Source organism: Scardinius erythrophthalmus, assembly GCF_964197995.2.
Source record: "Scardinius erythrophthalmus genome assembly, chromosome: 25".
Taxonomy (NCBI): domain Eukaryota; kingdom Metazoa; phylum Chordata; class Actinopteri; order Cypriniformes; family Leuciscidae; genus Scardinius; species Scardinius erythrophthalmus.
The window spans coordinates 169,259-191,290 of NC_138245.1; the positions used below are offsets into that span (position 1 = coordinate 169,259).

The window sequence follows — 22,032 nt, forward strand, 5'->3', positions numbered from 1 at the left end:
TGGTGTAAAGCGTGGGATGCAGTGGTGTAAAGCGTGTGATGCAGTGGTGTAAAGCGTGAGATGCAGTGGAGTAAAGCGTGAGATGCAGTGGAGTAAAGCGTGTGATGCAGTGGTGTAAAGCGTGGGATGCAGTGGTGTAAAGCGTGTGATGCAGTGGTGTAAAGCGTGGGATGCAGTGGTGTAAAGCGTGGGATGCAGTGGTGTAAAGCGTGTGATGCAGTGGTGTAAAGCGTGGGATGCAGTGGAGTAAAGCGTGGGATGCAGTGGTGTAAAGAGTGTGATGCAGTGGTGTAAAGAGTGAGATGCAGTGGAGTAAAGCGTGAGATGCAGTGGAGTAAAGCGTGTGATGCAGTGGAGTAAAGCGTGGGATGCAGTGGTGTAAAGCGTGGGATGCAGTGGTGTAAAGCGTGTGATGCAGTGGTGTAAAGCGTGGGATGCAGTGGTGTAAAGCGTGTGATGCAGTGGTGTAAAGCGTGGGATGCAGTGGTGTAAAGCGTGTGATGCAGTGGTGTAAAGCGTGGGATGCAGTGGTGTAAAGCGTGGGATGCAGTGGTGTAAAGCGTGGGATGCAGTGGTGTAAAGCGTGGGATGCAGTGGTGTAAAGCGTGTGATGCAGTGGTGTAAAGCGTGGGATGCAGTGGTGTAAAGCGTGGGATGCAGTGGAGTAAAGCGTGTGATGCAGTGGTGTAAAGCGTGGGATGCAGTGGTGTAAAGCGTGTGATGCAGTGGTGTAAAGCGTGGGATGCAGTGGTGTAAAGCGTGTGATGCAGTGGTGTAAAGCGTGGGATGCAGTGGTGTAAAGCGTGGGGTGCAGTGGAGTAAAGCGTGGGGTGCAGTGGTGTAAAGCGTGGGATGCAGTGGAGTAAAGCGTGGGATGCAGTGGTGTAAAGCGTGAGATGCAGTGGTGTAAAGCGTGGGATGCAGTGGAGTAAAGCGTGAGATGCAGTGGAGTAAAGCGTGAGATGCAGTGGAGTAAAGCGTGTGATGCAGTGGAGTAAAGCGTGAGATGCAGTGGAGTAAAGCGTGGGATGCAGTGGTGTAAAGCGTGGGATGCAGTGGAGTAAAGCGTGTGATGCAGTGGTGTAAAGCGTGGGATGCAGTGGAGTAAAGCGTGGGATGCAGTGGAGTAAAGCGTGAGATGCAGTGGAGTAAAGCGTGAGATGCAGTGGAGTAAAGCGTGTGATGCAGTGGTGTAAAGCGTGTGATGCACTGGTGTAAAGCGTGGGGTGCAGTGGAGTAAAGCGTGGGATGCAGTGGAGTAAAGCGTGTGGTGCAGTGGAGTAAAGCGTGAGATGCAGTGGAGTAAAGCGTGTGGTGCAGTGGAGTAAAGCGTGAGATGCAGTGGAGTAAAGCGTGGGATGCAGTGGTGTAAAGCGTGGGATGCAGTGGTGTAAAGCGTGGGATGCAGTGGTGTAAAGCGTGGGATGCAGTGGAGTAAAGCGTGAGATGCAGTGGAGTAAAGCGTGGGGTGCAGTGGTGTAAAGCGTGGGGTGCAGTGGAGTAAAGCGTGGGATGCAGTGGTGTAAAGCGTGGGGTGCAGTGGAGTAAAGCGTGGGGTGCAGTGGTGTAAAGCGTGGGGTGCAGTGGTGTAAAGCGTGGGGTGCAGTGGAGTAAAGCGTGGGATGCAGTGGAGTAAAGCGTGGGGTGCAGTGGAGTAAAGCGTGGGATGCAGTGGTGTAAAGCATGGGATGCAGTGGTGTAAAGCGTGTGATGCAGTGGTGTAAAGCGTGTGATGCAGTGGAGTAAAGCGTGTGATGCAGTGGTGTAAAGCGTGGGATGCAGTGGTGTAAAGAGTGAGATGCAGTGGAGTAAAGCGTGGGATGCAGTGGTGTAAAGCGTGGGATGCAGTGGAGTAAAGCGTGGGATGCAGTGGTGTAAAGCGTGGGATGCAGTGGAGTAAAGCGTGGGATGCAGTGGTGTAAAGCGTGGGATGCAGTGGTGTAAAGAGTGAGATGCAGTGGTGTAAAGAGTGAGATGCAGTGGAGTAAAGCGTGAGATGCAGTGGAGTAAAGCGTGAGATGCAGTGGAGTAAAGCGTGTGATGCAGTGGTGTAAAGCGTGGGATGCAGTGGTGTAAAGCGTGGGATGCAGTGGTGTAAAGCGTGTGATGCAGTGGTGTAAAGAGTGAGATGCAGTGGTGTAAAGCGTGGGATGCAGTGGAGTAAAGCGTGAGATGCAGTGGAGTAAAGCGTGTGATGCAGTGGTGTAAAGCGTGGGATGCAGTGGTGTAAAGCGTGGGATGCAGTGGTGTAAAGCGTGTGATGCAGTGGTGTAAAGCGTGTGATGCAGTGGAGTAAAGCGTGTGATGCAGTGGTGTAAAGCGTGTGATGCAGTGGTGTAAAGCGTGTGATGCAGTGGTGTAAAGCGTGTGATGCAGTGGAGTAAAGCGTGTGATGCAGTGGTGTAAAGCGTGGGATGCAGTGGTGTAAAGAGTGAGATGCAGTGGAGTAAAGCATGGGATGCAGTGGTGTAAAGCGTGGGATGCAGTGGAGTAAAGCGTGAGATGCAGTGGAGTAAAGCGTGTGATGCAGTGGTGTAAAGCGTGGGATGCAGTGGTGTAAAGCGTGGGATGCAGTGGTGTAAAGCGTGTGATGCAGTGGTGTAAAGCGTGAGATGCAGTGGAGTAAAGCGTGAGATGCAGTGGAGTAAAGCGTGTGATGCAGTGGTGTAAAGCGTGGGATGCAGTGGTGTAAAGCGTGTGATGCAGTGGTGTAAAGCGTGGGATGCAGTGGTGTAAAGCGTGGGATGCAGTGGTGTAAAGCGTGTGATGCAGTGGTGTAAAGCGTGGGATGCAGTGGAGTAAAGCGTGGGATGCAGTGGTGTAAAGAGTGTGATGCAGTGGTGTAAAGAGTGAGATGCAGTGGAGTAAAGCGTGAGATGCAGTGGAGTAAAGCGTGTGATGCAGTGGAGTAAAGCGTGGGATGCAGTGGTGTAAAGCGTGGGATGCAGTGGTGTAAAGCGTGTGATGCAGTGGTGTAAAGCGTGGGATGCAGTGGTGTAAAGCGTGTGATGCAGTGGTGTAAAGAGTGAGATGCAGTGGAGTAAAGCGTGAGATGCAGTGGTGTAAAGCGTGGGATGCAGTGGTGTAAAGCGTGGGATGCAGTGGTGTAAAGCGTGTGATGCAGTGGTGTAAAGAGTGAGATGCAGTGGAGTAAAGCGTGTGATGCAGTGGTGTAAAGCGTGGGATGCAGTGGTGTAAAGCGTGGGATAAAGTGGTGTAAAGCGTGTGATGCAGTGGTGTAAAGCGTGGGATGCAGTGGAGTAAAGCGTGGGATGCAGTGGTGTAAAGCGTGTGATGCAGTGGTGTAAAGAGTGAGATGCAGTGGAGTAAAGCGTGAGATGCAGTGGAGTAAAGCGTGTGATGCAGTGGAGTAAAGCGTGGGATGCAGTGGTGTAAAGCGTGGGATGCAGTGGTGTAAAGCGTGTGATGCAGTGGTGTAAAGCGTGGGATGCAGTGGTGTAAAGCGTGTGATGCAGTGGTGTAAAGAGTGAGATGCAGTGGAGTAAAGCGTGAGATGCAGTGGTGTAAAGCGTGGGATGCAGTGGAGTAAAGCGTGAGATGCAGTGGAGTAAAGCGAGGGATGCAGTGGTGTAAAGCGTGGGATGCAGTGGTGTAAGGCGTGGGATGCAGTGGTGTAAAGCGTGTGATGCAGTGGTGTAAAGCGTGGGATGCAGTGGTGTAAAGCGTGTGATGCAGTGGTGTAAAGCGTGGGATGCAGTGGAGTAAAGCGTGGGATGCAGTGGTGTAAAGCGTGGGATGCAGTGGTGTAAAGCGTGTGATGCAGTGGTGTAAAGAGTGAGATGCAGTGGTGTAAAGAGTGAGATGCAGTGGAGTAAAGCGTGAGATGCAGTGGAGTAAAGCGTGTGATGCAGTGGTGTAAAGCGTGGGATGCAGTGGTGTAAAGCGTGTGATGCAGTGGTGTAAAGCGTGGGATGCAGTGGTGTAAAGCGTGGGATGCAGTGGAGTAAAGCGTGTGATGCAGTGGTGTAAAGCGTGTGATGCAGTGGTGTAAAGCGTGGGATGCAGTGGTGTAAAGCGTGAGATGCAGTGGTGTAAAGCGTGGGATGCAGTGGAGTAAAGCGTGAGATGCAGTGGAGTAAAGCGTGAGATGCAGTGGAGTAAAGCGTGTGATGCAGTGGAGAAAAGCGTGAGATGCAGTGGAGTAAAGCGTGGGATGCAGTGGTGTAAAGCGTGGGATGCAGTGGAGTAAAGCGTGTGATGCAGTGGTGTAAAGCGTGGGATGCAGTGGAGTAAAGCGTGGGATGCAGTGGAGTAAAGCGTGAGATGCAGTGGAGTAAAGCGTGAGATGCAGTGGAGTAAAGCGTGTGATGCAGTGGTGTAAAGCGTGTGATGCACTGGTGTAAAGCGTGGGGTGCAGTGGAGTAAAGCGTGGGATGCAGTGGAGTAAAGCGTGTGGTGCAGTGGAGTAAAGCGTGAGATGCAGTGGAGTAAAGCGTGTGGTGCAGTGGAGTAAAGCGTGAGATGCAGTGGAGTAAAGCGTGGGATGCAGTGGTGTAAAGCGTGGGATGCAGTGGTGTAAAGCGTGGGATGCAGTGGTGTAAAGCGTGGGATGCAGTGGAGTAAAGCGTGAGATGCAGTGGAGTAAAGCGTGGGGTGCAGTGGTGTAAAGCGTGGGGTGCAGTGGAGTAAAGCGTGGGATGCAGTGGTGTAAAGCGTGGGGTGCAGTGGAGTAAAGCGTGGGGTGCAGTGGTGTAAAGCGTGGGGTGCAGTGGTGTAAAGCGTGGGGTGCAGTGGAGTAAAGCGTGGGATGCAGTGGAGTAAAGCGTGGGGTGCAGTGGAGTAAAGCGTGGGATGCAGTGGAGTAAAGCGTGGGGTGCAGTGGTGTAAAGCGTGGGATGCAGTGGAGTAAAGCGTGGGATGCAGTGGAGTAAAGCGTGAGATGCAGTGGTGTAAAGCGAGGGATGCAGTGGTGTAAAGCGTGGGATGCAGTGGTGTAAGGCGTGGGATGCAGTGGTGTAAAGCATGGGATGCAGTGGTGTAAGGCGTGGGATGCAGTGGTGTAAAGCGTGGGATGCAGTGGAGTAAAGCGTGGGATGCAGTGGAGTAAAGCGTGTGATGCAGTGGTGTAAAGCGTGGGGTGCAGTGGAGTAAAGCGTGGGATGCAGTGGGATAAAGCGTGGGATGCAGTGGTGTAAAGCGTGTGATGCAGTGGAGTAAAGCGTGGGATGCAGTGGTGTAAAGCGTGGGATGCAGTGGTGTAAGGCGTGGGGTGCAGTGGTGTAAAGCGTGGGATGCAGTGGTGTGTACCTTAATGCTCTTAATGGAACTCTTAATGCTTCAGCATACCAAGACAATATCATGCTCCCAAATTTGTTGGAAGAGTTTGGGGATGTTCAAGTTCCAGCATGACTGCGCTCCAGTGCACAAAGCAGGTCCATAAAGACATGGATGAGGAGTTTTGTGTGGAGGAACTGGACTCCTGCACAGAGTCCTGAGCTCAACCCATAGAACAGCTTTGGGATGAATTAGAGCGGAGACTGAGAGCCAGACCTTCTCGTCCAACATCAGAGCCGGACCTCACAAATGCGCTTAAAGAAGAATGGTCAAAGATTCCCATAAACACACTCCTAAGCATTGTGGAAAGTCTTCCCAGAAGAGTTGAAGCTGTTATTGCTGCAAAGGGTGGTCAACCCTTTATTGAAACCTAAATGCAGTCCTTAGAAGTAAAAAGCTAAAGCTAGGCTATAAACAAACTACACCACAGTCACATGACTTCAACGTCACCATCAGTGAGCTTCAACAACTCTTTCAGTCTTTATTTAAACACATTTTCCCAGACTGTTTGAGTTATAATAGTTTATAAGAGCAGGATTATAAGCGTAACTCGGCTGTAAAAGCGAACTGAGTTTATCTGTTCGGCTGATGATGTTTAATCTCCTCGACAGACTCATCCCTTTTAGAATCTTGTTAGCATCCGCCTTTTTCAAGACACGTAACAGCTTCAAATAATCACGACTGGGTAATACTGATGTATTTTATGTCGTAGAATAAAAGGTGAAAGTGTCTTGAGCTTGTGTTCGTCACAGACCTTATTTCAGCCATTTACCCAAAACCCTACTCAAAAAACCCTCTGAGTTCGGGACGACGGGACCGGAAGTGCTAGAATGCAACTGATGTCATACCTGATACATCATAGTGATGTCATACCTGATAAGTCATAGTGATGTCATACCTGATACGTCATAGTGATGTCATACCTGATACATCATAGTGATGTCATACCTGATACGTCATAGTGATGTCATACCTGATACGTCATAGTGATGTCATACCTGATACATCATAGTGATGTCATACCTGATACAGTGAGGAAAATAAGTATTTGAACACCCTGCTATTTTGCAAGTTCTCCCACTTAGAAATCATGGAGGGGTCTGAAATTGTCATCGTAGGTGCATGTCCACTGTGAGAGACATAATCTAAAAAAAAAAAAAATCCAGAAATCACAATGTATGATTTTTTAACTATTTATTTGTATGATACAGCTGCAAATAAGTATTTGAACACCTGAGAAAATCAATGTTAATATTTGGTACAGTAGCCTTTGTTTGCAATTACAGAGGTCAAACGTTTCCTGTAGTTTTTCACCAGGTTTGCACACACTGCAGGAGGGATTTTGGCCCACTCCTCCACACAGATCTTCTCTAGATCAGTCAGGTTTCTGGGCTGTCGCTGAGAAACACGGAGTTTGAGCTCCCTCCAAAGATTCTCTATTGGGTTTAGGTCTGGAGACTGGCTAGGCCACGCCAGTACTTTGATATGCTTCTTACAGAGCCACTCCTTGGTTATCCTGGCTGTGTGCTTCGGGTCATTGTCATGTTGGAAGACCCAGCCTCGACCCATCTTCAATTCTCTAACTGAGGGAAGGAGGTTGTTCCCCAAAATCTCCCAATACATGGCCCCGGTCATCCTCTCCTTAATACAGTGCAGTCGCCCTGTCCCATGTGCAGAAAAACACCCCCAAAGCATGATGCTACCACCCCCATGCTTCACAGTAGGGATGGTGTTCTTGGGATGGTACTCATCATTCTTCTTCCTCCAAACACGTTTAGTGGAATTATGACCAAAAAGTTCTATTTTGGTCTCATCTGACCACATGACTTTCTCCCATGACTCCTCTGGATCATCCAAATGGTCATGGGCAAACTTAAGACGGGCCTTGACATGTGCTGGTTTAAGCAGGGGAACCTTCCGTGCCATGCATGATTTCAAACCATGACGTCTTAGTGTATAACCAACAGTAACCTTGGAAACGGTGGTCCCAGCTCTTTTCAGGTCATTGACCAGCTCCTCCCGTGTAGTTCTGGGCTGATTTCTCACCTTTCTTAGGATCATTGAGACCCCACGAGGTGAGATCTTGCATGGAGCCCCAGTCCGAGGGAGATTGACAGTCATGTTTAGCTTCTTCCATTTTCTAATGATTGCTCCAACAGTGGACCTTTTTTCACCAAGCTGCTTGGCAATTTCCCCGTAGCCCTTTCCAGCCTTGTGGAGGTGTACAATTTTGTCTCTAGTGTCTTTGGACAGCTCTTTGGTCTTGGCCATGTTAGTAGTTGGATTCTTACTGATTGTATGGGGTGGACAAGTGTCTTTATGCAGCTAACGACCTCAAACAGGTGCATCTAATTTAGGATAATAAATGGAGTGGAGGTGGACATTTTAAAGGCAGACTAACAGGTCTTTGAGGGTCAGAATTCTAGCTGATAGACAGGTGTTCAAATACTTATTTGCAGCTGTATCATACAAATCAATAGTTAAAAAATCATATATTGTGATTTCTGGATTTTTTTTTTTAGATTATGTCTCTCCAGGTGGACATGCACCTACGATGACAATTTCAGACCCCTCCATGATTTCCAAGTGGGAGAACTTGCAAAATAGCAGGGTGTTCAAATACTTATTTTCCTCACTGTACGTCATAGTGATGTCATACCTGATACGTCATAGTGATGTCATACCTGATACGTCATACCTGATACGTCATAGTGATGTCATACCTGATACATCATAGTGATGTCATACCTGATACGTCATAGTGATGTCATACCTGATACATCATAGTGATGTCATACCTGATACGTCATAGTGATGTCATACCTGATACATCATAGTGATGTCATTCTTGATACGTCATAGTGATGCCATTCCTGATACGTGTGATGGATTTAATTAATAAAACAGATCTCTCCTCATTGATCTCGCCTCATAGATCTCGCCTCACAGATCTCTCCTCATAGATCTCGTCTCATAGATTTCGCCTCATATATCTTGCCTCATAGATCTCTCCTCATAGGCCTCGCCTCATAGATTTCGCCTCATAGATCTCGCCTCATAGATCTCACCTCACAGATCTCTCCTCATAGATCTCTCCTCATAGATCTCGCCTCACAGATCTCTCCTCATAGATCTCGTCTTATAGATTTCGCCTCATATATCTCGCCTCATAGATCTCTCCTCATAGATCTCGCCTCACAGATCTCTCCTCATAGATCTCGTCTCATAGATTTCGCCTCATATATCTCGCCTCATAGATCTCTCCTCATAGGCCTCGCCTCATAGATCTCTCGTCATAGATCTCGCCTCATAGGCCTCAGCTCATAGATCTCTCCTCATAGTAGAGATGCGCGGATGGGTTATTATTTCATCCGCAACCGCATCACAAAACTCATCCATCCGCACCAACGTTTTTGACCAATTTTCAAAACCGCACCCGCCTGCCATCTGCTGATTGGTATATACATATATTTTTCATTTGATTGGTTCAACCGCCCGCCACCCGCCCGAATTTAATTAAAATATTATTTTTCGTCACGTCATCCGCCCGATCCGCGGTTTAACCGCGGAGTCCGTGGCTGTAACCGCCAACCGCGCATCTCTACCTCATAGATCTCGCCTCATAGGCCTCAGCTCATAGATCTCTTCTCATAGATCTCGCCTCATAGTGACGGAGGGCAGAATTAGTTCATGAATCTGAGCCGCCGTCAGCGTTTCTGCACGTTACCGTCTGGAATTCCCCCTTCATGAGCTTTTTTTCTACACCAGGACCACCTCACACTGCCATCGCACAGTCATTCCCTTCACATCAGCGGCTAATACTGCAATATGTCTGCACACTAGCTTTTATTAGACAAATAAATGAAGACAGAGAAAATGGGATAATTACTGGGATCAGCAGGCCTCAGGCTGTCTTCACCAGCTGGAAAACACACCACTTTAATTAAGGTTTTATTAAAAGAAAGCAAAAAGACGGCGCTGTAAATAGACTGTGTTCACTTTGGGGTTTCATGCCAAAAGCCCTCCAGAGCTGAAACATCATTTCAGTCTGATGCAGTTCATGCTCTTGTCATGTTCAGGTGTGCTGATGGTGTTATTCACATCCCTGAGACCATGAATCCAATGTAAAATTCTTAAGTAGAAAGACTGAAATGTTTTCTTGTAAAGGCACCGACTGACGGCAACAGACACCGTCGGTTTTGTCAGATCCGTGTCTTGTGTTTTCGCCGACTGAACATGTTGAATGTGTGTTTGAAGTGACGTACTGCAGTGTGTGTCTGTCGCCGCAGGAACAACTGGCCTAAAGATATACTTAAATAATCTTCTATTTATTTACAACTTAGCTATTTTATTTATAAAGATATAAACTTAGCATTTTCTACTAAATTACTACTTAAGGCTAGAAATAGATGGCACAAAGCATTTTAAGGAACTGAACATCTCATTTAACTAATTTTAACAGAACATGCTTGAACGGAGTAGATGCTTACTGAGAAGCTGGAAGAAAGTTTGATTAATATGATCAAATAAATGCCAGACGAGAGTCAGAAGTATTGGGCTGTTCAACAAGAAGAGATGCTCACTTAAAGTTCCTGTAATAACACTCTACTACAGTACTGACGTCTGCACAGGTGTTTTAGTCCTTTGGATGAGATTGAGATTTACATCAGAATCAGAATCAGTCAAACTGGAGATAGAAATGCCAAATAAGAGTACTATCCAAACTAAAGAAAAGGAAAAATCCTAGTTTAAACGCAAGTGCAAAGGTCTGGAAAATGCCATCTTTGTTTTCACATGATTTGACAAAAGTTAATTAAGAAAGATTAGAAGCCGTAAATGTTTCATAAAGAGTTGGTTTGGGGTCTGTCAAGTTTCAGTGCCTCTTTTGAGCCCTAACTTCAAATGCTGGTGTCCTGAAGGAGTTCCACTGGGTTTTAAGATGCTGGCAGACGATGGGAACAAACCTTCTCTCTCGCTGAACTATACAGCTTTACTTCCCTGATCTACAAGTCCAGACAGTCCTCTCTGCACTAGACATTATAAAACATTTTCTGCTTCAGTATTGGGTCCTTGAAGTATACGAGTCTATGCCTTAGAGTGTGTTTATGGATTATTCCTGTTCCAGAGTTAAAATAGACCACCGTACAGAAGACAAGCTGAGGCAGAGCGAGATCATGAGAACGTCTTCAGGGACTCGATTTGAGTCTGAGTCGATCCTGAGTCGTTCTGTAGGTACAGGGATTTAGTCAGATGATGTCCATTATAAATCAGGACTTCAGCTTGTATTTAGTGTCTCATTTTGTGATGCAGTCTGTAGTTTCTCTGTCTGAGATAAAAGCATTGGATAGATGAGCTTTTGCTTTTGAAAAGCCACAAGCAAAAGAACGCAAAAAGTTTAATAATGCTTCAACACATCGTCATTGATTCAAAGAGCTGATGAGGTAATAAAACACTTCAGAGAAATTGAGAACTTTTCTACTTTCCAGTGTGACAGTTTTTATCAGGAGGGCTCGATGTAAACTAACAGCTGCTGTGACCCAGCCACTATGATTACAGTTATTCTTCATCTGGATCCGCAAACAATGCTACATCGCGTACAATAGAAGTCCCATTTCATTGGCTAGGCGCCAACCAATAAAATGGCTCCTTTGAACACCCCCGCTCCCGCCCCCCTTTCTCTCTCGTCGCCACTGAGTTTCAAGTGCACAAGTTAGTTTTGCACCTAATATATCACGAGAAGAGTAGCAAAAGTCAAGACGCGAAATTTGAAATAGCAGTGACAGATTTGAGAAGTTGCAAGTGCCTAATTGAGGTTGTACTGCGAATGTGAATGTAAGACTAAATGCAAATATATAATACAAGTTTGAGTCTGTCATTGTATTTCTGTGAATGGCATTTTACACATTTGTGAAGACTTGTCTGCAGCTTCAAATTCAGAATACAGGTTTGTGACTATTGTCTGTGAGTGCAAATTTCAACATTCAACTTCAGATTTTTATTTTACAGGTTTTCACATTGGAGCTGTGAGTGTAAATGTTCACGTACAAGTACGAATATTTATTGTACAAGTTCTCAAATTTACATCTACGTGCTCTCGAGTTTTGCTACTCTTTTACCTTCATACAGTTGCTACTTTGCGCTTAAAGAAAATAGTCCAAAGCTATGGTACAATGAGCACAATCAGGCCCTTAAGAGAGCAGCCAGAAAAATGGAGCGCAACTGGAAGAAAACAAAACTAGACTTTTTTTCCGCATTTCTAGAAGAGAGAGCTCAATTGCTTACAGAGAGGCTTTAAAAGCTGCTAGATCTGCTTATTTATCAACCCTACTAGAAGAAAATAAACAAAACCCTAGGTATTTATTTGAAACAGTGGCTAAACTAACGAAAAATAAAGCTTCAAGTCCAGAAGTTTCCAAGTTATGAACTTCTTCACTTATAAGATTGATAATATCAGGGAGAAAATTATAACTATGCAACCATCTACTACAGTATCACATCAGGCAGTGCATTGTAGTCTCCCTGAGGAAAAATTCGTTTCATTCGTTGCTATAGGAGAGGAAGAATTTACTAAACTCGTTAAATCATCTAAATCTACAACATGTATGTTAGACCCTATACCAACTAAGCTACTGAAAGAGATGCTCCCAGAGGTCATAGATCCTCTTCTTAATATCATTAATTCGTCTTTGTCTCTAGGATACGTACCAACAACCTTTAAGCTGGCTATGATTAAACCGCTTGTTAAAAAAACACAACTCGATCCTACAGAATTAGTCAATTACAGGCCGATCTCGAATCTACCCTTTCTGTCAAAGATACTAGAAAAGGCGGTATCCTCACAACTGTGTTCCTTTTCAGAAAGAAATGATATCTGTGAGGATTTCCAGTCAGGATTTAGACCGTACCATAGTACTGAGACTGCTCTCGTTAGAGTCACAAATGATTTGCTCGTATCATCCGATCGTGGTTGTGTCTCTCTATTAGTGTTACTCGATCTTAGCGCTGCATTTGACACCATCGACCACAACATTCTTTTAAATAGACTAGAACATTATGTTGGCATTAGTGGAATTGCACTAGCATGGTTTAAATCACACTTATCTGACCGTTATCAGTTTGTAGCAGTAAATGAAGAGATGTCTCATCGATCACAAGTTCAGTATGGCGTACCACAAGGCTCAGTACTAGGACCGCTGCTGTTCACTCTGTACATGCTACCATTAGGAGATATCATTAGGAAACATGGCAGTAGCTTTCACTGTTATGCTGATGATACTCAGCTCTATATTTATTCACACCCTGATGAAACGCACCAATTCACTAAATTAACGGAATGCACAGCTGATATAAAAAATTGGATGACTAGTAATTTCCTACTACTAAATTCTGAAAAAAACAGAGTTTCTAATTATTGGACAAAAAACTTCCTCACGTAATAATCTAGAATACTGTCTAACACTCGATGGCTGCTCTGTTAAGTGTTCGTCGTCGGTTAGGAACCTGGGTGTGTGTGTGAGTGTGTGTGTGTGTGTGTGTGTGTGTGTGTGTGTGGGTGTGCTCTTTGATACCAATCTTTCATTTGAAAGTCACGTGTCTAGTATCTGTAAAACCGCATTCTTCCATCTTAAAAATATATATAAATTACGCCATATGCTCTCATTGACAAATGCGGAACAATTAGTCCATTCGTTCATGACCTCAAGGCTAGATTAATGTAATGCTCTACTGGGTGGTTGCCCTGCACGCTTAATAAACAAACTACAGCTGGTCCAAAACGCAGCAGCTCGAGTTCTTACCAGAACCAGGAAGTATGACCATATTAGCCCAGTTCTGTCAAAACTGCACTGGCTCCCTATTAAACATCGTATACATTTTAAAATATGCCTACTTACTTAAAAAGCACTAAATGGTTTAGCTCCGCAGTGCTTGAGCGAGCTCTTAACGCATTATAGTCCTTCACGTCTATTGCGATCTCAAAATTCCGGCCAGCTGATAATACCTAGAATATCTAAATCGACTGCTGGCGGTAGATCCTTCTCCTATTTAGCACCAAAACTCTGGAACAGTCTTCCTAACATTGTCCGGGAAGCAGACACACTCTGTCAGTTCAAAGCTCAGTTCTAAAGACACATTTCTTTGACCTAGCATTCACATAACACATTATAGACTTCTATAATTCAATGTTAGGCTGCATAGATTAGGTCAGCCGGAACCAGGAACACTTCCCATAAATCCTGATGTACTCGTTACATCATAAGAAGAATGGGGTCTACGCTAATATTACTCTCTCTGTTTATCCCGAGGTTTACCGCAGTCTGTCGGATCCAGATCTGATGAAGGACATGCGCCTGGACACACACACACACACACACACACACACACACTCCAGATCTGATGAAGGACCTGCGCCTGGACACGACGACAACACAGTCCTGAAGTGTCACTAGTCTCCCCTGTGAAGGCCTCCTTCCCTTTACCTCTCTACAGATAAACGTTGTCAAAATAGTTCCGGTTCACATGGCGACGCGGAAGCGCTAAATAATTTTGTATAATAAATTTTAAAGGCCAGACAAGTAATTTGTTGAGGGTTGGTTTGTAGGGGTGTAACGATACACCAATGCCACGGTTCGGTTCATATCACGGTTTTGGAGCCACGGTTCGGTTCGGTTCGGTTCTGTTTGCTGTGGGGGCAGGGTTCATGGCAGGGCACCACCAGCAATAATAACACTAGATTCACTTTTAACTTAATAAAAACAACAACAACAATAATTTAACTTAACTTTATTAATTTTATACATTGGCTTCATGTTTTCTTTAGAGCAGTTAGCACACCTGAGTTAACTAAAATGAAATAGCCTAAATGTCTCCACTGACTAGTCAGAAATAAACTGCACACCTGAGTAGGGTTGCCAACTTCAGAAAAGTAAAATGCGGGACAATTGTGGTTCTTTATAGGAAAATGAGGGACACTCAAAATATTTACTGTATCGCACAATGTACATAATTTCAGTGTCTGCAAACTGTAGTTAAGTATAGGCTATGTTTAAAAGGTTATCAGACAAACACATTTGTATTGCTTAACCTATTTATGTACAATTTAATTCTAAAAATAATTTTAATGTCATACAAAAAAATATATGTCACATTACAAACAAACCACCATTCAAAATAACCGCATTTATCTGAAATGGAAAGCTTTTTTAACATTATACATAGGCCTACAGTTCAAAAGTTTGAGGTTAAGATTATTTTTTGGGGAAAGTAATTAAAGAAAGTAATTGCCTACTTTTATTCAGCAAAGATGCATTACATTAAAGGTCCCGTTCTACGCCCCTTTTCACAAGATGTAAAATAAGTCTCTGATGTCCCCAGAGTGTGTATGTGAAGTTTGAGCTCAAAATACCCAACAGATCATTTTTTACAGCATGTTTAAATTGACATTTTTTGGGGCTCAGAAAAACGAGCCGTTTCAGTGTGTCCCCTTTAAATGCAAATGAGGTGCTGCTGGACGACACAGGGGGCGGAGCTTCATGAGCTCGCGCTCAGTCTGTCAGGAAAAATTCATCTCACGGAATGATGATAATATCAGAAACTCTCAGTAACGGCGTTCATTTCGAGTCGGACAATAATGCCTACAGAGTCAGATTGCTGTATAGAGATGAAACAGGCATGGTTTAGTAGTTTAATTACGGTTATTATAACGTATTTGTCATCTGCTTGTAGGCTATGTATCCATTATTTATTAATAGCCTACAAGTCTGCTGTCTGAATGATGATCAAACATGTACTGATGAGTTTAATAAAGTTTATTGTACATCACACAAAAGATGAAGCGTCAGTTTTACTTCAGAAAATCACCGTAAGAGCTGAGTAAACACAGTAGGCTAAGTTATAAGAAGTGCGCAAGTAGCCAGTAGAGTTGAGGGAGCATTCCTGTGGGCGGAGCTTAGTCAAGAAACGGTTCTGGTGATGTCACTAATGCAGGATGTAGAGGCGTGTAGTCCAATCGAGCCGTTTTTTGTAGTCAACTTCTGTTAAATAAAATATCTCGCTTGGCATTGAACTTTGAGCTTTATAATTTTACAGATATTATTTATGCTCTAACAGCAACATTACACACTAACTAAAGTTTGAAACATGGAATCGCATGCAACGGGACCTTTAATCAAAAGTGACAGTACATTTATAGTGTTACACAAGCTTTCTATTTCAAATAAATATCTTATGATCTTTACATTCATCAAAGAATCCTGGGGGGGGGGGGACAAAACCGTTTTAAACAAATAATAATCAGAAATGTTTTGTGAGCATATTATTCCCTCAGGTAGATTACATGTTTTCTTGCGTGGCTGGATGTTGGACTCATGAACAATAATCACGTTGTTTGCATTCGCCAAAAGTGATTTGCCGAAATCAAAACGTGGACAGTGAAAGGAAATTACCGTTAGCGCGAGACGAGTCCGGCTTGAAGCGGAAGCGGCCAGACGGCAGAGGATTATGTTCGCAAATCAAACAATGATTAAAAAAAGCTGTGATATGTCATCATATTGGATGATGACAGGTGTCGGTGATCATTCTCAAGATTCGTGATCAGCACTGCTGCTGTATCAATATCAGTCCGTGGTTGTGACCGCAGGGTCTTCAATCACAATATGCCGTGGCGCGGAGTTGCCATCCTGAAGTGCGCATGTAAACTCCCGAGCGTGATCGATCACCCGAATCACGTGACATGCACTTTATTTAGTAAATAATATTATAATAATATTTATTAAAACTACAGCTCTTATTAGTTGTTAAAAGTGTACTCATTAATTACTATTTAATCAAATGTCAAGGAAGAAAAAATAGTTTTGTGACAAAGTGAAGTGAGAGTTGGGCAGCGGGGGGCGGGGGGCGGGGGGCGTTCGGTTCGACATGAGAGTATCGCGGTTCGAACCGTGGCTGTTGTATCGCGGTTTTTCGGTTCGGTTTGAATATCGTTACACCCCTATTGGTTTGTAAAGGACTACACGCCTGTGCACATATATATTCAAACACGCATACCTATGGACTGACCACGTAATAGACATGTGCACGCCATCAATGTTCTCACAGATTCTTGTTTTTGAAGTTTGCGCAGAGATAATCTTTTTCTTTTTTTTTTTCTCAACGCTTACACCTTGGAACCTGTTTCAAGGTTTGCGTTCTCGAGCACCAAACACTGTTGTTGTGCGGATGAGCGGCCGGAGCGCGTTAAGGGTTTTCTGTTAGAACGGTGTCGTGTTAGCGGCCGCTAAGTTAATAACTAATGATCTTTACAACAGAAGTGAATCAATCAAAACTAACTTTATCTGGACAATAACTTTATTCTAGATCTGCTGTTAAGCCAAACAATCTCTGTAACTGTAATCTCCTATTATCACTGTAAAGCTGCTTTGAAACAATCTATATTCTTAAAAGCGTTACATAAATGAAGGTGTAAAGGCCGACGGGCCCGACTTATTTACGCCCCTAGGGCTTGTAACAAACAAAAATTGCTCCGCACATTTGTCTAAATTAACTTAATAAAGAAATGAAAAGAAACATATATACTTTGCCATTGAAAACAAAACTGAACTATTTTAATGGCTGCAACAGTAGAGCGGGCACGGGTCGGGTTAGGCCTAGATTTGAGAGCTTCAAGCGCTTCAACACACACACACACACACACCTCAACACGGCCGTCACTGAGTGATCAACAGATGCACAGAGGAAAACATTACATCAACGCTGGTGAGCATTTTAGCGTTTATTCAAACAGTGACGGACATTAGTTTCTGAACGAGGGAAACGCTTCCCTCTGATGGATGATCACACACAGATGTGCTCAGGGTATTAACACATTACTAACGTCACACACACACATCAACTGATAAACACACACACACACACACACACACACACACACTACCTGTCCCTTGGTGAAGAAGTTGGGCAAGTACTTCATGGCGTTGCTGCGCAGGCAGGAGATGTTCTGGTACCGGCCCGGTTCCGCCGATCGCAGCGAGCGGATGCGGTCCTGCACATAATCCGACACTTTCACCCGAATCTCCAATCCCAGGATCAGCCGGTCGGGGAACAGCTCCGACAACCGCACTACCAGAGGAACATTAACAGCAATTAACATCTCGTCAGTCCAGTGCATCACACACACAGCTTGCACAGGCTTTCAAAGTTAACTCTTTTTCATGTCAGATTAAACATTTTTAGACATGTTTAACAGTATAGCATTTTTCACAGCACAAATCAGCTTTACAGGAAACATGTTAATGTCTGTGAGCCGCAGTGAATGACCCGCAGTCACAGTGATGTTGAGAGAAGCGTGAGGTGAAGCCCAGAAGAACTCTGGAGTGATAACGGGGAACAGAGCGGCTGAGGCCGGCACACGTGAAGAGTTAAATCACAGTGTCTTATAAGCTCAGCAGATGTTGACCGTGTTCATCAGAGTTATTACAGACATCTGAGACACTAGATTCACTGATGAAGTCAAACACAAACAGGTTAGTAAGTTTATTTCAGTTAAAGGACAGTTTACTAACCTGCTCCTGAAAGGGTTTTAATTACCAGTCACACAAACGAACACAGACGAGTTCAATGCAACCCATGGGCGAGACTTAATCAACTCTAAACCGAAGAAGGAGATTCATCACCAATTTTTGCCCAGATGATCTCAGGGACGATTATAGATCTGCGGAAATGCTTCATTCTTGTGCAAGAATAAGATTCAACACATTTTCATGATTTAAAGACTGTTTCAAAGCAGCTTCACAGAAATAAAATGACAGAATCAATGATGCAAGCAGAGTAATTAGCTCTAGAAAGACTACAGTCATTACTCAGATGAAGATCTCAGATCTGATTCTGGTCTCCAGATTAGCCGAGAGCTGCTGATGTTACACACCGATCTGCTCACAGCTTTACATTTACCCTCTGCTAGCGGTGGCATGAAGACCAATCATGACCTTTCAGATCATGAACGTAGCGACTAAAGGCTTTTCCTCGAGTGTTTGTGGTTCAGTCTGAACGTGTCCAGTGAAACCTTGAGGGACGCGATGGCAGAACAGAGCTTCACGTCTAACCCTGACGCTAACCCTGACCCTAACGCTAACTCTAACGCTAACCCTGATGCTAACCCTGACCCTGACGCTAACCCTGACCCTGACGCTAACCCTGACCCTGACGCTAACCCTGACCCTGACGCTAACCCTGATGCTAACCCTGACGCTAACCCTGACCCTGACGCTAACCCTGACGTTAACTGCTGAGGTCAAACTGCATCAGCCAATCAGAGTCAGTGATTACTGCAATCTATCACACAACCAAAAACTGAAACTATCATGTGCTTTATAAACTACACTGAGAACTAACACCCGATATAGTAGAGGAACAGCACACACACTCACTGCGCTGACGAGTTACAGTTTACTAGGAAGAAATCATAATTTTATGAATACTTCATACTGGCCTTATTATGAGTCTTATTATTAGATAGCCTTTTAAATATTAAATAAGACAAGAAAACAATAAAATGACATTTATATGTTGAGAAAGACTATATGAATTATTAATACTCTCTAAATTATTTGAGGATATATGCACTTATAAAATGAGAATAGCTGAAAACAATTTGTACATTATATTGAATGAGGCATTTATATAGTGCTTTCATATGTACTACTGTACTCTTCTGTCCTCTACTGTACTCTTCTGTCCTCTACTGTACTAGACTGTACTGTACTATATTCTAGTGTACTCTATGTACTATACTGTACTATACTAGACTGTACTATACTATACTCTACTGTACTATATTCTAGTGTACTCTACTGTACTACACTATACTAGACTGTACTATACTATACTCTACTGTACTATATTCTAGTGTACTCTACTGTACTACACTATACTAGACTGTACTATACTATACTCTACTGTACTATACTATACGCTACTGTACTCTACTGTCCTCTACTGTACTCTTCTGTCCTCTACTGTACTAGACTGTACTGTACTATATTCTAGTGTACTCTATGTACTATACTGTACTATACTAGACTGTACTATACTATACTCTACTGTACTATATTCTAGTGTACTCTACTGTACTACACTATACTAGACTGTACTATACTATACTCTACTGTACTATATTCTAGTGTACTCTACTGTACTACACTATACTAGACTGTACTATACTATACTCTACTGTACTATACTATACGCTACTGTACTATACTATACTATACTGTACTCTACTGTACTAGACTGTACTATACTATACTGTACTCTACTGTACTATACGCTACTGTACTATACTGTACTGTACTAGACTGTACTATACTAGACTGTACTCTACTGTACTATACTATACTGTACTATACTGTACTGTACTAGACTGTACTATACTAGACTGTACTCTACTGTACTATACTCTACTGTACTATACTGTACTGTACTAGACTGTACTATACTAGACTGTACTCTACTGTACTATACTATACTACACTGTACTATAGGGATGGGATGGTATGAAAATTTTATATCACGATTATAGTGACCAAAGTTATCACGATTATCAATATTATCACGGTTTTGTTAAAATGAGATGGAAATGTTCAAAAAGAACTGATACACACACTGAAAACATTTGAACAAGTTTTATTTTTTGAAAATCAACAAACAACAAATACAATTAGCAGCTATATGCACTTTTCAAGCATAAACATTAAATTAACATTAACATGGAGCCCTGAGAGGTATAAGTTTTCCTAGTGCAGGTTTTAATGAACAGTCCCTTAAATAAGAACATCACATGCACACATAAAAACAACACAAGTAAAGCAATCTGTGCATCATGTAACAACAATACAATCATATGTAAACAAATCAATTGAACAGCAATGATTGGTTGTATGTCTGTTCTCTTCTTCTAAAGAAAAAAGTGCAGCTGACCTAACATCCTGTTATATATGCATCTTTGTTCACTTGCAAAAATGTCAGCATATTTACTTTGTCTGGTTTAAGAAGTGCTCTTTGAGGAGAGACAATATGCCCGCTGGCACTGAACACTCTCTCTGATGGCACGCTGGTTGCTGGGATGCACAAAAGCTTCCTGGCAACCCTGGCAAGGTGAGGCAGCTCTGATATATGGCCCTTCCACCACACCAGTGGATCCTCTTCTGCTGGAATTGGGGGCAGAGACAGGTAGACTTTGATTTCTCCTTTCACACTGTCTTCTAGAGTGGTTGGAATCTGACCCTCTTCACCTCTTTGCTGCCTTGTTGAAGTAATCCTACTCAGCAACCCGGCTAAGCCTTTCCCTTTCGATGCTGCTGGTGGAGGTGCTTTGTGGCTCTTCCCTGACTTGTGCACCCAGCTTCACAGCTTCCTGGACACAGTCAGTTTCAATTTATGAAGCCTCAGACTCATCTAAAGCGCTCCTATTGAAGCGGGGGTCAATGAAACAAGCCATGTTCATGACTCTCTTTGCCTTCTCTGAGTATCTATTTTTGAGGTCTTCTCTCATTAAATTTTTCATCTCCTTGGTCAGGGATGTATCTGTGTCCCTTTCCTCCAAAACATCAGAATTCATGTGGTCCAGGACAGGCTTGATTGCTGACAGCGTTAAGGCCCTTTCACACCGGATGCGTAACGAAAAAGCGAATAGTTCGTGTGCGAATAGTTCGCGTCAAAACCCATCACATGAGCCACGTAAACACGGTCTCTATCTCTATCTTTGACGATTAGCTTTCTATCCCAAATGTAGTTTAGCCTGCTAGCCTACACAGCACAGGACTATACAACAACTAAAACTATCACACAACATACTCACAGTCGTCATAACCGAGTTGGTTGGCAATGCTACGCCACACAATCATTGTCCTTGTAGTATATGATTGGCTGAAGTCTTTTCTGTCGCCGCAAAAGGAAAAAAAATCGACATCGAAACAAAACAAAAAAAAGTTGTTTTTTCGCCGCAGCACATTCGCGTTCGGTGTGAAAGCACTCATTACACAAACAGCTGATCAAAAAATAAAACCATCGCGCGAATTATTCGTGCGTAAAAATCGCGTCCAGTGTGAAAGGGCCTTTACTCGTGTTTCTGAGGCAAGTGCATCTGTTAACTTTCTCAGAGGTTCGAGGAGCTGGCACAGTTGCTCCATGACAGTTATTTTGGTATCCTTGGGCATTAGATGCCATGTTCCTCTTTCTCCAGCCAGTGTTGCACAGACTGGTTGCTGCTGACTAAGAAAACGCTCAACCATCTTGTGTGTAGATCCCCATCGAGTCACCACATCATGAATCAGAGCCTTCTGTGGCATGTTGAGGGCAGTTTGTTTTTCCCTCAGTTCTCGCCTTCTCTTCCAGCTCCGTGGAAAGCCCTGGACCAGATGACGGAAGGCCTTGACTGCTTTTTCAACTTTCTGAATTTTCTAAGCCTTTGAGATGGCCAGATTCAAATTATGGCCAAAGCACCCAAGCCACACTACTGAAAAATGTTCAAAAGCCTTTATCACGATTGTTGCGTTGTCTGTGGTTATGCAGACCAGGTCTTTTTTGTTGATCCCCCATTCTTCCAGCATGTTCTCAAAAAACTCGCTGATGTTTTGAGCTGAGTGATCTTCTGGGAAGAACTGAGTTTCGAGGCAGTTTGATTCCAGTTGCCAGTCTGGGGTGAGGTAATGGATAGTGACGCTTATGTAGGGTTGACCACCACCG

General features: G+C 43.8%; 1 protein-coding gene across 2 annotated transcripts in view; it reads right to left on the reverse strand.

Moving 5' to 3' along the window:
* The window catches only part of mettl1 (methyltransferase 1, tRNA methylguanosine), a 53,586-nt gene that overhangs the window by 20,219 nt on the left and 11,335 nt on the right, over nt 1-22,032 (reverse strand). For both annotated transcript variants that reach the window (XM_081357056.1, XM_081357057.1), the window contains exon 3: nt 17,225-17,409. In XM_081357056.1, coding sequence (XP_081213182.1) covers nt 17,225-17,409 — 185 coding nt within the window. The remainder of the gene's footprint in view (nt 1-17,224; nt 17,410-22,032) is intronic.